Below are 18,480 nucleotides of genomic sequence, written 5' to 3'. Positions count from 1 at the left end.
AAAGCCGTGCTAATTTGATAAAATCTGGCGACTGTCTCATAGGGACGGCTCTTTCAAACCTCTCCTTGGAAATTCAGGCGAGGTGACCCCAGCTGCCCTCCGATTCAATTACCCACAAGGCTCCCCCCACAAAGGCCAGAGCACAGGGGAGCCGGGCGCACACTCACTGCAAATCTGACTTGGCAGCTCTCCTCCCCCAGGTAGCACAGGTCTCCCGAGACGTTGGTCTCCAGCCACAGGTGCTCTCCGTTCACGGCATTTTCCTGGAAAGAAAAGACACATCTGACTTCAATTTTCTTTTCAGACATAAGTGAGGCGGGGGTGGGGGAGGGTGGAGAGTGGATCTCAGATTTTTGGAAGAAAACTAGTGAATCCCAGCAGTCTAAAGACGTCTCATTTTACTCCCGACAATACTGCTAGGGTTGGTCCTACTGACATTCTAGAAATGGGAAAAGGTGTTCGAAAAAATTCTGAGCAATAATGAATGAACATGTTAGCTCCAAAGATACTTTAACCATGCCTGTGTCACCTTTGAAACATATACTAAACAAGGGGAAAAACCCTCAAGTTACTCAACCTAAGGCCTTATTCATCCAGGCCCACTGCAGAGTCCATGACAATTGAGACCAAAATTCTACTAAAAGTTGATTATTTTTAACAAATTAGCTAAGGAGGATAATAGTACTAAAGTATTTTAAATACTTATTGAACACACATTTATATCATTAATGGGTAAATTATACTTCTAAACCAGAAGCTTCTTAAAAGTTAGTTTTAAGTCACTGTATAGACAAAAAGCATAACAAATTTCAACCAATTTAAACCTATTACCAGTTCAATAGGGCCTTCACCCAATTCTAAGTTCTCCAAATTGAATGATTTCCCTGCTTCTAAAAATATTTACATACTTCCAGTAGCAAACAGAATAGCTGTAGGTTTGGAACCCTATGGGTTTCCCTTGTGGCACAGCTGGTAAAGAATTCACCTGCAATTCAGGAGACCTGGGTTCGATCCCTGGGTTGGGAAGATCCCCTGGAGAACGGAAAGGCTACCCACTGCAGTATTCTGGCCTGGAGAATTCCATGGACTGTATAGTCCATGGAGTCACAAAGAGTCAGACATGACTAGGTGATTTTCACTTCACTTCACTTGGAACCCTAAAAGTTTCCAGATAGTGACGGATGAAAACAATATAAAAAGCTAATTAAAAGACAATGCTCTGCCAGTTATCCTAAAGAAATCAAGCTCAACAAACTAAAATATTCTACAACTGGGAATTTAGTATCCAGCTTTAACTTACAACCATCTGTAGAATTTCTTTCCATTGTTTTATTATTCAATTCATTTAGTAAGCATTTTTCCACAACCCTGGTGCCAGGCACTGGGTTGTGTGCCAAGTCGCATCAGTCATATCTGACTCTTTGCAATCTAATGGACTGTAGCCCACCAGGCTCCTCTAGGATTCTCCAGGCAAGAATACTGGAGTGGGTTGCCATTTCCTTCTCCAGGGCATCTTCCCAACCCAAGGATTGAACCTGCATCTCTTAAGTCTCCTGCATTGGCAAGCGGCTTCTTTACCACTCACACCACCTGGGAAGCCCAGGCACGGAGTCAGTGTATAGTAAAACCTACCAATGAACATGGAGACTAAACAAATAATTATAGCAGCAAATACTAGGAATACTTACCACGGCAGAAATCCCACAAACTCTTTTAAAAAGTGAAGTATAAAATGTTGCAGTGGGGGAAAGATCAAAAATCCTTGATAATACCAATCTAGGCAGGCCAGCAATTAAGTCCTGGTAGGTCAAGGAAGTTGGGTAGGAGCAGGCAAGACCTGGGAGTCAGAGACGTGAGAGCCTCGGTGACTCACTGGGCTGGGAGGCTTCATTCACGCTAGGCCAGTTGGTATGGCCCTGCACTGAAGACCCCCCATCCCCTGCAAGCACTCGGGGGCTTGCTGATCACTATCCAGGCACAGCAAGGACTGCTACTGCTAAGATGAACTAGCTTCACTCCTGAGTGGGGAACCTGATTAGAAAGCCTGACATTTGTAAGAGAAGAAGGGAAGAAAAAGGTGCTGGATCAAACACGCTGCTTCTCAACTCCGATTGCTCATTAAAATGACCTGGTGAGCTTTGACAAATACCTGACTATCATCCCATCCCCAGAGAGTCTGCTTTCACTAGTCTGAAATTTTCAGCAAATACTTGCAGTTGTAAGAATGGAAACACCATTTACTGAGCATTAAGGGAGAAGACTAGAGTAAGAGCAGATTTAGGGAGTAAGTCAAGAGTTCAGGTTCTTGTTTTACATTATTTTCAACTGAGTTATAATTAACATTTAATATATTAGTTTCAGGGGTATAATATAGTGTTCAGTGTTTTAATACATTATGAAATGATCACTGCAGTAAGAGTTCAGTTTTGAAGATGTGAAATTCTGAGATGCTTATTAGACCTTCAAGTGAAGATGTTGAGAAGGCTGTTTTTTATAAGTCTAAAGTTCAAAGAAGAGGTCTGTACTGTATGAATAATTTGGGAGGCAACCGTTAACTGATCTAAAGCCAAGAGAACTGAATGGAAAACCCTGAGGACTCAATGTGGATGGAAAGCTCTGATTTCTGAACTGTGGAACGTTCCAACATTTAAGCGTTTGAGACCATAGGAAAGATCCAGCAAAGGAGACTGGGATGGAGTGGCCATTGAGGGACAAGGAAAACAAAAAAAGAGTGTAACATTTCCAGGAAGAAAGTGCCCCAGAAGGTCTGCATCAAAAGCTGAAGACTGGGAACTGGCCATTGGATTTCTCCATGCGAACGTGTTAAGTCACTGACGATCTTGACAAACATTGTAACAGTGGAATGAGAAGGAAGAAAGCCTGATGGAACTGGGCTCGAGAAATAATGTTACTGACTTTAGTTTCAAAATGAAACCCAATTAATTTTCACAACCTCTACTGCTACCACCTGATCCTCCATCCCCTCTGGCTTGGAATATTCCCGATAGCCCCCCAACTGGTGTCCCTGCCCCACTCGTCTCTTCCTTTCCCTGTTCAGTTACCTTGTCTACTATCTCTCTCCCTCTCGGCCTCTGATGTGCCATCACACTGGCCTCCTCGTATTTCCCCAGCAGACCAAGGAACCTCTCATCCCAGGTCCACTGAATTTGATGCTTTCTTAACTAAAATTGTTTCACTGTCTATTGCTTACTGTATCCAAATTATTTATTCCTCTCCATTCTCACTCATGTGGTTAATTTCTATTTACCCTTTGGTCACCAAATTGAGTGTTACTTTCTCAAAGAAGCCAACACTGACCCTCAAATTGGAGTCATTTTGTTAGCTACTCTCATAAAACCATGTTTACCTCCTGTCATTTATCCCAGATGGCAATTATTCATTCATCAGCATGACTATTTGATTCATGTTTCCTTCATATGCTAGATTCTAACCTTCATATGGACATTAAATGTCCAGCACTTAGCACCGTGCAAACAGTAGATGATAAATAAATTTAGAGAACTGAAAAGACGAGGCTAAGAATCAATGAATGAATCACATTCTTGTTATAAAAGGTTCCAAAGAGTAGAAAGGATAATTACTTTTTTACCTGTCCTTTAGCTCAGAGTCATACACCATGAGAAGTAAACATGAATGCCTGAGAGACTTGACAATCTCTCAAAATCATGAAAGAAACAGAAGCATGCAAGAAAAAGCCAGTCATGCAAGGAAAACATGAAACATACCTTTCTTAGACTATATTTTCCCTGTCTCATCCTCCTCTTGTGCATCTGTCTTGTCCAATGCATCAGAAAGAAGTAACCTTACCCAAAGAGAGGTTTGGCCTTTGCCCTCAACTAGAGGATGGTAATTTAAGTGCCTGGGATGTCTTGCCTGATAATGGTATCTTTGTTTACCTGGGGACCCTGGGTCATACTAGATACACTAAAATAGCACTGACTTATGGTGGGGCATATGTCAACTCAACCTCCAGAGGGTCAAGTGGCTATGGTCAACCACACAGGTGGTCAGCGATGTCCACATGACTAAGCCCCAATTAAACGTTGGTCCCCAAGGTTTAGATGTGCTTCCTTAGTGGCAATACACCATATGTACATTCCCACCATGGCTGCCGGGAGAAGTTAGCTCTGTCACAAATTTACTGGGAGAGAACAGCTGGAAGCTCCTTGCATAAGAATCTCCTGGACTCTGCACCATGCACCTCTTCTCGAGGCTGATTTGAACCTGTGTCCTTTCACTGTATTGGGATTCCCTGGCAACTCAGATGGTAAAGAATCTGCCTGCAATGTGGGAAATCCAGGTTCAGTCCGTGAGTTGTGATGATCCCTTGGAGAAGAGAATGGCTACTCACTCTAGCATTCCTGCCTGGAGAATTCCATGAACAGAGGAGCCTGGCAAACTACAGTCCATGGTGTTGTAAAGAGTCGGACACAACTAAGTGACTAACACTTCCACTTTCCTTTCACTGTAAAAGGTCATAAAGGTGAGTAAAACAGCCTTCGGTAAATTCTGAGTCCTTCTAATGAATGACTGAACATAAGTGTGGTCTTGTGAATTTCAGAAGCTGCAAGTGAGGGTGACCTGAATTCTGTATAAAGGTATCCAGCTGGGTGGCATTCACCCATAAATAGAGTAGTCAAATAAAATATTGTTTTCTTCTTACATTTCTGGTAAATCTTAATCCACCACAATATTAGTAAGCATAAACTTTGGAGTCAGGTAGACTTGCTACATACTAGCTCTATGACCTAAGGTTTCTCTAACTTTGCTAGACCTCAGTTCACTCACCACTGAAGTTGCAATAATGATTTTACTTTTCTCACAAAATCACAATGATGTTTAAATGTGAAAATAAATAACATTCAATGCCTTGCCCACAATGAGAAGTTAATATAAGTTCAATGTAATTCTTACTATTATCATGTCCCAGTTTTCCTTTCCTCCTAATCCATAGATAATGGTATCATCCAACTTCTCTCCTGGGCCTTTGTAGTCAAGACTGCTAGCCATTCACCAAATTCATTTTCCTCTTCTTCCTAAACACACAGTTTAGAGTTTGCTACCCAGTCTCACCTGTAACAAGTGTGGCCGCATGAACCAGTCCCAACCACAAACAAGAGTGATGTATACTGTTTTCAGACTCGGTCCATTAAGCCTCTCATGTGCATTCCTGAATACTCTTTTCCCGTACTGGGTACCTGGGAAGTTGGTCTTTGGGATGATTTAAAAGTCTTCTTACAAAGATGTAAGAGTAACTGTCAGTCTGGGTCACTGAATAACTGTGTGGAACAGAGCCCACCCCCCACCCAACCTGGAACAGTCCTGGTTTGCTCTTTGTTGTATGTCCTTCCCACGCAGGTCACCACAGAGCATTAAGCAGAGTTCTCTATGCTACAGAGTAGGTTCTCATTGTTGCTGTTGTTTAGTTGCTAAGTCATGTCTGACTCTTTTGCAGCCCCATAGACTGTAACCCAGCAGGCTCCTCTGTCCATGGGATTTCTCAGGCAATAATACTGGAGTGGGTTGTCATTTCCTTCTCCAGGGAATCTTCCAACCCAGGGATGGAACCTGCAACTCCTGCACTGGAAGGTGGATTCTTTAGTCATCTATTTTATACACAGTAGTGTATGTATGTCAATTCCAACCACCAATTCATCCCACACCCTCCTTCCCCCCACCCTTGGCATTCATACATTTGTACATCTGTGTCTCCGTTCCTGCCCTGCAAATAGGTTCATCAGTACCATTTTTCTAGATTCCACACATATGTATTAATATACAATATCTGTTTTTCTCCTTCTGACTTACTTCACTCGTATGACAGTTTCCAGGTCCATCCACATCTCCTCTCTGATATTTTACACTGCTATAAAATTAACTTCCTAAAAACACAGCTGTGATTATGACTCTCTCTTGCTCAGGATGCTAAAAAAAATACTTTATTATTTATAAAACAAACTCCAAACTTAATCCCACATACTAGACCTTCCATTAATGGTACCCATCTGTCTTCCTTATTCACCTTCATACACAGTTTCATAGAATGTATGAGACTATGTATCTCAACACAGTCATATTTTCCTTTTCTGAGTCATGATTTTTATTTGTCCCATTCTCCACACCCAGGTACCTCTTTCTCTTCTCTACACACGCATCTTGAAATTCCATCTCAAATACTATGCAACTCAGAGTACCCATCTGTGCCAGACAGAAACAATAGCTCTATTTCTAAATGAAGATAGCATTTCTTCTGTAGTAGTGAGTGTTAAAACAATGTATCCATAGATATATCTCTATAGATATACATAGATTTATATAGATCCACCTATCTATGGATAGATCCAGTTACCTAAGAGTAGAGACCCACCTATGTAAATATAGATATAATTCCTTACCCTCAAGTACTGCCTGAAGTCTTAGTAATAATTAGCTACAGGTAAAAAGATGCAAGTTGTGAATGAATGACACAAATAGGGTACACTGACACCAGAAACAAACAATCCACACAAAATGAAGACATTTACTGGTAAAAAAAAAAGTTCTAAAACAATAAGAAAATTATAAATATGTATCAAATATAAATATCCTTACAAATTCAGAAATGGAAAAAATCTGGACTGCCTCCCCCTAAAAATCTTCAAGGTAATAATAGGCAAAATCTGTCTTGGATGGTTTAGATCTGTGCTGTCCAATAAGCAAATGGTGATTCAACATTGGAAATGTGATAACCACTAATTGAGATGTGCTGTCAGTGTAAAATAAAATAAATAGCAGACTTTGAAGACTGACTTTCTGTAAAAAGTGAATTTTCTCATTGATCATTTTTATATCAATTACGTGCTGAAATAGTAATATTTTTTATATATTTGGGCAAATAAAATATAATATTAAAATTACTTTCAGGGGCTTCCCTGGTGGCTCAGTTGGTAAAGAATCCATCTGCAATGTAGGATACTGCCTGCAATTCAGGAGACCCAGGTTTGATCCCCAGGTCAGGAAGATCCCCTGGAGAAGAAAATCACAACCCATTCCAGTATTTTTTCCTGACAATATCCCATGGACAGAGGAGCCTGGCAGGCTACGGTTCATAGGGTCACAAAGAGTCAGCTATGACTGAGCAAAATGTTCTGTCTTTCTGTCTGGTGGTCCAGTGGCTAAGACTCTGTACCCTCAATGCATGGGGCCCAGGTTTGATCCCTGGGTAAGGAACTAGATCCCACACACCACAATTAAAGTTTGCATGCCACAGCAAAGACCCTGCATGCCACAATTAAAACCCGGTGCAGCCAAATTTAATTATTTTTTTTTTAAAGCTAGCTCTGTCCTTAACATTTTTTTTAAAAAACAGAATTAATTTTACCTATGTCTTTTTGCTTTTTAATATGGCCACTATAAAATGAGGCTTACTTTATGGCTCACATGTATTTCTTCTGTTCATCTTTATTAGTTTATAATTACTTGCTGCTGCTGCTACGTCACCTCAGTTGTGTGCAACTCTGTGCGACCCCATAGACAGCAGCCCACCAGGCTCCCCCGTCCCTGGGATTCTCCAGGCAAGAACACTGGAGTGGGATGCCATTTCCTTCTTCAAAGCATGAAAACGAAAAGTGAAAGTGAAGTCGCTCAGTCGTGTCTGACTCTTAGTGACCCCATGGACTGCAGCCTACCAGGCTCCTCCCTCCATGGGATTTTCCAGGCAAGAGTACTGGAGTGGGGCGCCATTGCCTTCTCCGTTATAATCACTTACTAAGAGGCAAAAGATTAGACCTAGTTACTTCTTAGCAAGCTGTGAAGCTGTATGATTCTATGATTTCTCCCAGCAGTCAATGTGATATCATTTAAAATTCTCATAATTTTAGAAAATAAAAGACTAGTGAGGGTGCCTGAATCATGCTAGATCTGTCTCACTATTAAGATGACTGGTCACGGCCAGGACCTTCACTAATTCAGTTAGTTAGCACCTCCTGCTTGGCTCAGCAATCTGATATCTTGATTAATCTGACAATGTTTTTCAAAAGAGGGATGGAAGTGAAGAAAGATATCAGGCTGTGTCACTATGGGTGATGACACCTAAGCCTGAAGTTAAAGAGCAAAGACCTGGAGCTTGTAAGGAAGGCACAGGTCTGTGAGGACCTCCCGACGTAAACAAGGCTAAAATGAGAGCATGCACATGTGCATATTGGTACACACACAGACACACCTGCCTCCTCCTGCCTTTCCATTCAAGGTTTCCAAAGATAAAATGACCTAGTTTCATAACCCAGTTTAACCAATCCCACATGAAGACTCTGTTTCCCTAATCTTATCTCTGAACCAAACTGTGAGGTGAGTGTACCCACTGTTCCAAGTTCTACCTGCCTAAAAGAACTCCTTTTCAACCATCATCCAGAGGACAGGAAAGGTGGTCAGGATATAAAGTCTGGGTTTGTTTGCATTGAGGCTCTGTTTCCCACAGCCCTCAGCATAGGAGGAAATTTTCCAATGAGCAAAGAAAAAACGAATAGAAATCAAGGATGCCAGATTGAAAACCAATATAGTTTTTTTAAAGAAAGATTTTAGTGGATTCTTCACCATTGCTTGGAGAATTGTTTTAGGCAGTGTAATGGGCAAAAGCAAATTACAGAACAGAGGAGACAGAGTGAAGACCCACATCCTATGTTTTCAGCTTTAAGAATAAAAACAAGGAAGAAATCTCCATGTCCAAAATAAGTCTCCATCCCACAAGAGGCATGTGACATTTAAGAGAAGATATGCATTATCTATGCAATAGACTTACTTCAAAGTGGATTAACTCCCCCTAAACTGGAAGCTTGGATTCCAGCCCAGGAGATGGGACTATTTTTCCTTTTTGGGCATTACTCCCTTCCTTTCTAGCAATTTAGCCTGTTTTCCCCAAAACAGGCTTGGCTGATGTTCATGGCACAGTGTCAAAGCGAGCAGCCCTGTAGATTCTCACCGTGAAAGGGGAGAGAAGATGTCATTGGGGCGAATGGGAAGATCAAAAACTGTGCATTCTTTAAGTCTTAACACAATGCACTGGATTAGGAAGGAATTTTTAAAAGAGTTACTTGGAACTCAATAGCATAAACTGATTGATGTTTCAAACAGGCTTTTGACTTGTGTCTTCCAATGCCCTTCTGGAACTGGAGATCATCTGAGTGCCCATTAGCTCCCAGAGATGTGTCCCTTTCTTGCTGATTGAACAGAAAAGTTGTAATCAATTCATCCCTGACATCCACCAGACAGTTACTAGGCCAACGATGCTGTGCAGTCTACTGTGAAGAAGATATATATTTCTGCTTGTTAGCAGAAAACACTGTTCCTCCCTTCAACGTGTCTGAAATCGAACTATGGCCTAGAAAAAGTCAACCCAAAACACGAATTTGGCTCTACGACATGCTCTATGGGTAGAGATTTTATGTGGAATCAAAAACAGAAAGTAAATAAAATAAACAGAACTAGTTCAACCAAACAAACGAGCACAGACTGGCAGAGAGCAGGAGCCAAGTCTTTGTAGAAAAGAGCCACTTTCACCTCAGGTGAAGCCGACTGTCCACTGTAGTCAGTAGAAGACTCTAGCCCTGCACTGAGGCTGGATCTGGCTGCTCCCCATCATTAGGGCTTCCATTCCTGACATGAATGGAGAGGAGGGCCTGTGTGCAGGTGGCAGGAGCAAAGGTCAGCAAAGAGTCATCAAGGAAATGACACAGTGTGGGGCAGAGAATCCCATAAGTCAAAATAAAATATTTGAGTGAATCACAGAGAAAGAGAAGTTTCCGAACTTCGAGGAACAGACTAAAAATAAGAGATAGTATGCATCACTAAGTAGGGAAATGGGAATATGAAAATGGAACACTTATAACAACTGACTCCTCCAACAGGATTTTTCTGGCTGAATGCAGAGGTGCCTATAGTCTAATCTCACCTGGGTCTCAGGCACCCCACAAGCAGGCCACTCCTCAAAGCCCTTTGCAAAAGGATGTTTAGGAAACAACTGTGCCACTTCTGAAGTCTTTGGTACGTACTAGAGTAGGAACGGGACTTCCCAGGTGCAATGCAGGAATCTCAGGTTCAGTCCCTGGGTCAGGAAGATCCCCTGGAGAAGGGAATGGCAACCCACTCCAGTATTCTTGCCTGGAGAATCCTACGGACAGAGGAGCCTGGCGGACTGCAGTCCACAGGGTCGCAAAGGATTGTACCCGACTGAAGCAACTGAGCACGCACACATACAGTCAGAACGGGGCCCTCTGAGATTCTACAATACGTAGAAACTTGGGACTAAGATTGAAATTCCAGGTTCACCCTGATTTGTCTTCAACTTCAGAGATAACCACGGACAGCTTTTGCATCTGATTTCTCACTGGTGAAAGGAGGAGAGGGGAGGTGACATAAGTTAGGGGTCATGGTACTACAGGTTTTTGAGATGACTTTCCACCTCTGACCCTCTGCGGCAAAGAGAATCTCAATGTATGAATCAAGGGGGTTGAATGCAGAACAAGGTGAATTTCACAGCCCTGCTCCACCCCTGTTATGCCATAAGCATCCTCAGCTCTACTGGGGACTCTTATCTCATTCAAGATAAGAAATTGAAGTCCCTCCTTTTTTACCTTTATTTTTACATTTTTGCCCCTCTTCTCATTTGGGAGACCCTTACTAATAAGAGGCTCCAACCCAAAGCAGCGCTCAAGAATCAACAAAAATAAGTCAGGGTTGATCATTCTAATGCATTTAGTCCAGAAGAGGGGGCTGATAGAAGGAGAGAGGTCATACTGCTTTTTTGCAGAGAAGCAGACAAGGAGGTGGAATACAGGCAATGGTGGCAGGTCAAGACTAGCAGGACTACTTTTATACTTTAACCAGAACAAATAAAATCCTGGTTTAGCTTTCTGCACAAGCAGGCAAACCAAAATGGCATAAACGAAGTTGGTGTAAAGCAATTTGGTTAGTAAAAGCCAAAAATTTGGAAGCAAGGGCAAATCTCAGCAAAAAAAAAAAAAAAAAAAAAAAGCCATTTAAATGTTTTTAACAATCTGCTTCTTCCTCTCTTCTGAGAAAATCTTTTAGATAACTGTAATAAGAATGTGTAGGGCTGGTTGCTGTCTGGCTTCAGCAATATTAGCTCACAATTATGGGGTTTTTCAGAATCACATCTTATAACTCCTTCCACATAAGATCTCTAAATAAGCCCTGAGATAAGAGTGTCTTCAGAGAAGGCTTTCAGTTTTCCCTCCACTGTTAAACATCCCCAGAGTGTTTCCTGTCACCGTGACAATTCATCAGGCCACCAAGATGAAGTGACCACAATTGAAGGGGCTGAAAGATGAAGGATCAGCTACACACAACACAGCCTTACTTCCTACTCACTCTTTCCGAACCACGTACTGCAGCCTCCCACCACCAGCCAAAAATACCATTCTGATGAAATATTAGAGCATAGACCTCTTTACAGTAGTCAGAAAAATAACACCTCCTAGTCAAACTTTGGTTCAGGAAGGAAATTTTTTCTAAAAGCATTTTCTGGTAACTCTTTCCAGCATCAAACAGGGATGGAGTGTCCTTCCTCACACCCCTATGACACTCTTTGAACCCCACTATGCTTGGGGTGACTGCCCATATTTTAGTGTCAATGTCTTTTCTGCATTCCAAGCTTCTTGAAAGCAGAAACCATATCTTCCTCACCCAGAATCCCAAGGAACCAACACAGGTTCCAGAACAAAGCAGTTACTCATCCAACGGTGATGGATCAATGAATTCATCAATGACTTAATTTCTGAATAAATAAACCTACCGGCTGCACAGTTTACAGGAACTTTTACACTCACAGCCCCATTTGATCTTAACAACAGCCCTGAAGTCCCCCTGAGGGAGAGGTCACCATTGTTCCCATCTATAGATGAGGATCCTGAGGCTGAAAGAAATCAAGTGACTTGACTAATGTCACAGAGAAATGATTTAATGGATGTGTGAGTGTACACTCAGTCATGTCTGACTCTTGCAACCCCATGGACTATAGCCCACCAGGCTCCTCTGTCCATGGGATTCTCCAGGCAAGAATACTGGACTGGGGTGCCATTTCTGATTCCAGGGGATCTTCCTGATCCAAGGATCAAACCCGTGTCTCCTGCACTGAAGGCAGATTCTTCACCACTGAGCCACCAGGGAAGGCTGATTTAATGGATGTTTCTATCTAAATGACGCAAACTCTCTTTCATTAGAATCTTGCATCTCAAACAGAATCCTATGACTTTGGATCAGAGGATTGGGAACATCGTGAATAATCAACTAACATTTTGGGGTCCCTGATTCTTAACGCACTCTCATCGTTGGTCCATGTATATCCCTTTTAAAATTGAACTTATCTGTTTGTTTATGTATTTAATTCTTTTAAATTTTGTCAGCACTGGTGTCGATATATTCTACACTCTAACTGTTTAAGAGTTTATTAAATGACTGTCCTGGAATAAAGGGAAACTTAGAGAAGGGCAAGAGTCTTCCCAAATACCAACTCAACATACAGAGGAGTGACCTGAACACTCTGACTGGCTTAAATTCAGACTGCAATCTTCAAGTGAATTGCTTTCATAGATGCCTTTTAGATAAAACATTAAAATCAGCTAATACAAACTGCAGACCCCATCAAGGAAGAACGTTCCATTTCAATCAGATTCAGTCTTTTGTCAGGTACTTCATGTATTGCATACACTGGTGTGTGTCCAGAATATAAAATAAGGATGTTAGGAAGTGTGTTCTTGGGGAAGAGGGAGAAATATTACAGTTTTAAATGATACTAAGTTACGGCATGTGTGCTAAAAATGAAACTTAGTTTACAAACTCCTCTCCTCTCTGGCACCCTGTCCTGGTTTTTCTTATGGGAGGAAGAGAAGGTGGATTATCCTCTGTTCAACTCAACCAGAAATGCTAGACAAGATTCATCGAGACCAGACTGGAATAGTCTCAGAGCAGTCCTCCTCTAGCTTCATATTGCTTCTTGCATTCCTTCAGGAAGGGAGAGGCCTTTCAGTCCATAGTTGTGTCTTCAACGAAGAACTTGACTCACTGAAGACTCTCAACAAATGTATTCTAATTGACTTAAGAAATTCACAGTGCAATCTTCAATTTAACAGTTTTTGTAGATGTCTTTTAAATAAAACCTTAAAATCAGGTAATAAACAACAAGGTCCTACTGTATAGCACAGGGAACTATGTTCAATATCCTGTGAAAAATGGTAACAGAAAAGACTATGAAAGAGAATACATACATATGTGTACTGAGTCACTTTGCTATACAGCAGTAACTGGGCTTCCCCGGTGGCTGAGTGGTAAGGATTCCACCTGCCGAGGCAGGAGACACAGATTCAGTCCCTGGGTCAGGAAGATTCCCCTGGAAAGGGAAATGGCAACCCACTCCAGTATTCTTGCCTGGGAAATCCCATTAGCAGAGGAGCCTGGCAGGCTACAGTCCATGGGGTTGCAAAGAGTCAGACAAGACTTAGTGACTAAATAATAACAACAGTAGAAATGAACACAACATTGTAAACAAACTACACTTCAATAAAATACATTTTTAAAAAATCAGCTAATATACCTACCCTACTGACACAAGACCCATTACCTTTGGGTTAGGAGAGGAAACATAGCAAACAGCAGGACACGGAGTGCCTGGAATGTAAAGTGAGGTCATCCTCTCCCAGAAAAAATGAGAAGGAAAGAAAAGCACCAAAAAAGAAAAAGGCAGCTTGAGCTAAGAAAATCAAACTTGGACTTTATGATTTAGTCGCTAATAGTAAACTCTATTCATCGCCAACTTGGCAGGCAGGGACCAATGAAGCATGTGCACAGAAGTATTTTTTATTTCACAGCTGCAATCGCAGGCAATAGCACTTAAAAGGATTCCTGAAGTTTTTAGCCTAGTCTTCAATGTGTCTAACTTCATAAATGGAGCTATGTTCCTGGAAATCTGAAAATGGAGCTGGGGCTTAGATACTCGAAGATGGGTCAGTGAACAATACTGAAAATGATCAAGTCTTGTTGGGGCTACAGGAATCCTGAGGAGGAGAAAGACACACAGGCAGTGGAATGACGTTTACATGAAAACGCCGACACCTACGCTCCAGTCCAGAGTCGCTCTGGGCTCCTTCGCTGGACCGTTTGCAACAGGAAGGCTGAGGGGATGCGCAGGAGCCAAGTGCTGCAGGCCTGCCCGAGAGATTGCTTTCCTGCAGCAAGAAGAAAAAAAAAAAAACACAAAAACCAACATCAGAAGGTAATACAGAGCTGAAAATTTCCCGTAGGGTAGAAACGATGCCTAAGTTAGTCTTGCACGTGTGAAAACCTTTGCAAATGTACTGGAATCTCTAAAGTGCATGGTGAGAACCGAGGGTGGCAGGTCTCAAAAGACAGGAAGATTGAGGGGGCCGCCTTAGGGACATTCAGGGGAGATAGCAGAATGCAGGTCTCTGTGTTCGCAGAAAAAGACCTAAGGCTGAGGTGGTCACAGTCCTTGGACAGTTTTAAAGCTGCCAGAGAATAAAGCAAGTAAAGCAGGCTCATGAGGTCTTTGATTAAAATCCCTCCATTTCCCAGCAAAGAGCTCTCCAAGCTGGTTACCATCCCCAAGTTCACTGTTACACATCTCAAGAACATCCTCCCTTGCCCTTGGAGAGGATGTCTACGGTTGACTTGAGGTTCTAAGTGGGAAAAGACTGATTCGTATCCTGGAAATCACACAATGCAAGACCAATAATTTATCAAAGTCTGGGGTAAGAAAATTTCAAAACACGTTGGTTGGATTTTAGGTTTGTTGAGTGGAACATCACAGAATTCGGGTCAGAAAGGAGGGATGAAATCAGGAGAGGTTGAGAAAGTCAAGACTGACCCAGGCAAAGATAAGACATAAGAGGAATTGCTTTAGCAAGCAAACGTGCCTATTGCTGAGCAAAGGGGAGGGAGGAGATAAGGGCAGAGTGGAGAGAATGAGGACAGCAAGATAAAGGAAGAAAGCAGGGATCACCCGTGGAGAGCTTGTGGTTCCATCATGAATAATAGAAGGCCAATTTCTGAACAGCTCCATCAGAAATGTCAGACGATGGTGTAGAGCTTAAACAGGAGTGCTGATCTGTGGCTTAACTAAGTGACTCCCTGGAAGGGAGAGGAGCAGTCCTCCCTGGCAGTGTCCATGCGTGCTCTGAGAACAACCTGAATTAGAATAAGGGCTGCCATGTGATGCTGCAGCTCTGAGTCCTGAGTCTGGGGTGGGCTCGGGGCGGGGGTGGGGAGGGCAGGAACCCGAGCTTCCACATGCTTCCCAGGTGCTCCTTTCTGTCTCTAAAGGCTTGACACTGCTCTACGGGAGTGTGGAAGGATTTTCATCTAAAATGGATCTAGACACTATGAAATGGAGAATCTCCCACATGTGCCCTCAGGCAAACAAAACAGAAGCGCTAAGAGACTGATTTCCAGTAAATGCCTGATTTCCAGGAGACAGAAGCTTACCCCTCCAACACAGATCATCTGCCAAGAATCTCTCCCCATCCTCAAGCCAATGAACCTGCTGCTTAGAGTCTGCTGGACTCTCACCTCTTTGGTCTCTTTGACCAAAGGACAGTGCATCCCAGACTATCAGCAGACTTGCCCAGCTTGCTACAGTTTGCATGTCCCACACTGCATATCCTCTGCTGAGCGCCTGTGTGCTCAATTGCTTCAGCCGTGTCCGACTCTGCGACCCCATGGACTCTAGCCCCCCAGGCTCCTCTGTCCATGGGATTCTCCAGGCATGAATGCTGGAGTGGGCTGCTGTGCCCCCGCTTCAGCGGATCTTCTGACCTGAGGATGGAACCCATGCCTCCTGCATCTCCTGGTGTATCGCAGGTGGATTCTTTACCAATGAGCCACCCAGGGAAGCCCCACTTCCCCTGCTATTGCTACATAAACTCAATATCTGGTCATTCAAGCTCATTTCAGTTCACTTCTTTATTTAGGTGGACAGAACAAGTATCTTTGGGCAGGTGAGGGGCACTAAATACCCCAGGCCTGTCCAGGAGGAGGAAATCAGCAACCACTTCATTGCCCACCTGATCCCCCATAGCTCCCTGCAGCCTGTCTCATTAGATGTGAATAAGACAGGAGGAAACTGCCATCTCTGACACTGGACCTGCAGATGCACCAGATCCCCAGGGAGGCCCAGATCCTCATCCAGAGGAGCAAGGCGACACACCAACAGCAAGGCAGGGTCCCATCAGAGCCCAGCAGAACCTTGCTGGACTCTGGATGACAGATGATCTCCCTGGACTGTTCATTGACCCCTGCAAGCTCCACCCAGTCACGTCATTTGTAAAGGTGAGCAAGATGAACAGCAGCCCCCAAACCCAAGAAAAGGCTGAGTAGAATCCAGAAAAGCCAGTCAGTCATCAAGGATCAAGTGTGTCTGAGAGTTCAGCCAGTGACCAGCCTTCTTCACCCATCCTTCTTCATCTCCTTCTTCCCCCACTCCATTATGCACTTCATTTTGTTGGGCCGTAAGGAAAGAACACTGCAAGACTCTTCTTCTCCTTCCCCTTCCCCCTCCTTCTTCTCCTTCCTTTTTTCCTCTTTTTCTCTTATATTCCTACACAGGAAGTCCCAGAAGCACTGGACAGGTCTTCAGTAGTTGAAGGTGATCATATCAAGCTTGCCAGCAGCCTGCCTACATTCAGAAGCTCCCAGTGGGAAGCAAGAAATGTACGTGCTTTACCTAAGCCCCCAAAACAGTCATCACACGTATGTAGGCCTTTAACAAAGACAGTCGGATGACACAATATTTTTTCCCTCACTTTCATCAAGGCAAATAAGGAATAACATCAATTGTGGGCCCTGACTCCAAAGTATATTCCATTTTCTTGAGCCAGAAGAAAAGAATACTAGAAGACTATTATATGGTGAGCCTTCACTTCCTCCCCCAGGCATTTTTTCCTCCAGCTGAGTTCAAAGAACTTCTTTAGCATTTTTCATTAGGACTTCTCTCTGATTTACCCTGTATAGTGATTCTGAATCACAGTTTTTATCACAAGAAAGTCTGAGCTCTGTGGAGTAAACATCTACAGGTTCCACTTTTGATTCCCTAACAGTTATCACAATCTAAATTCAAATGTTCTAGCAAAAAAAAAAAAAAAAAATGGTGCCTAAAACAAAGTCCTAGGACAGCTGAAGAATTCCTGGATTTCAGGCGAATGAGAAAAACACAGATCCTTCATTTTTTCATGAATAGCCACAGAGAGTTGTGATCAGAAAATAGAAAGAAGAGAGGAAACAAAATTTTATTATCACAGAGGAAACCACAGGACAAATGTGTTTAACTCATCAGAAGCTGGAGACTGACCCCCAAAACCTGACTATTCTTGTTAATGAGGACTGCCATCAAATTGCTCAGAGAGTGAAATTAGGATGCAAGGAATACATATGTCTCTAGAAGAGCAATGTGGTTATAAGGTAAGAGACATACTAACATTTACCCCTGGACGCGTGGATGCATGTCTGCTCAATCGTCCGACTCTTTGCAACCCCATGGACTGTAGACCACCAGGCTCCTCTATCCATGGGGTTGCCCAGGCAAGAATACTGGCATGGGTTGGCATTTCCTTCTCCAGGGGTTTTTCTGGACCCAGGGATCGAACCCATGTCTCCTGCACTGGCAGGCAGATTCTTTACTACCGTGCCACCTGGGAAGCCCCAATCCCAGATAAGCCCAGCAATGAAATCTCAGTCAAATCACACTCTCACCCAGCCTGTGAATACAAATGATTAAGGGCTTTTGTTGATTATTTCCCATTGTGGATGCAAATTTAAGGTTGGCTTTTTTGTAACATTAATAGAAGAAAATTGTATATCTACCACACATATAAACATTAATTAGGGGGGGAAATAAATAAGAAACTTTAAAGTGGCTGCCAGTTTGTGACTGTAAATGGGCCTCACAAAAGGATATTACATAAGAGAGAGAACAGGAAAAATATATAGAGGTAATAAAGGGGGTAGGAGGTAACTTCTGATTATAGCTTCCCATTCTTTCAAATAACCATGGGAGAAAGTCTTTTCTTCCAATACTTCATACATGTATACACACTTTATTCCAAAATAAGAAAGCAATTTCATTATTTCTCAGACCTCAAATAACATTAGTATAAGTTATTTTTCTACTTGGATTCATCTTGGTTGCAAAAGATGACATTTAAGAATCTGATAGAATTTGATGTGTGTTGAGGGAGTTTATGTTGCTGTTTACTACAATTAAAAAAAAAAAAAAACTCAATGGAGTTTCAACTTTCATTCTTTCCTCCTGCTCAGAATCCTTCCAAACCCACGGTAAGGAAAACCATGAAATGCCAATGATTCTTTCTATTAATTTTACAACGATACTTTGTCAGGCGATGACTATAGTGGCAAAAGAGTCTTTGAAAAGGAGGAGCGTGATATTAATGGTAATAC

At 42.5% G+C, this 18,480-nt stretch overlaps 1 protein-coding gene across 9 annotated transcripts in view; it reads right to left on the bottom strand.

Annotated features, from left to right (window-relative positions):
• DGKI (diacylglycerol kinase iota) overlaps window positions 1-18,480 on the bottom strand; it is a 502,817-nt gene that overhangs the window by 311,548 nt on the left and 172,789 nt on the right. For 8 of the 9 annotated variants that reach the window (XM_070465256.1, XM_070465264.1, XM_070465269.1 and 5 more), the window contains exons 2-3: window positions 14,129-14,237; window positions 168-263 (exon numbers count right to left, since the gene is read on the bottom strand). In XM_070465256.1, coding sequence (XP_070321357.1) covers window positions 168-263; window positions 14,129-14,237 — 205 coding nt within the window. The remainder of the gene's footprint in view (window positions 1-167; window positions 264-14,128; window positions 14,238-18,480) is intronic. The other variant, XM_070465243.1, reaches the window with a different exon arrangement.

Source organism: Odocoileus virginianus, chromosome 1 (genome assembly GCF_023699985.2).
Source record: "Odocoileus virginianus isolate 20LAN1187 ecotype Illinois chromosome 1, Ovbor_1.2, whole genome shotgun sequence".
Lineage (NCBI taxonomy): Eukaryota > Metazoa > Chordata > Mammalia > Artiodactyla > Cervidae > Odocoileus > Odocoileus virginianus.
This window is presented reverse-complemented; position numbering and strand designations above follow the sequence as displayed.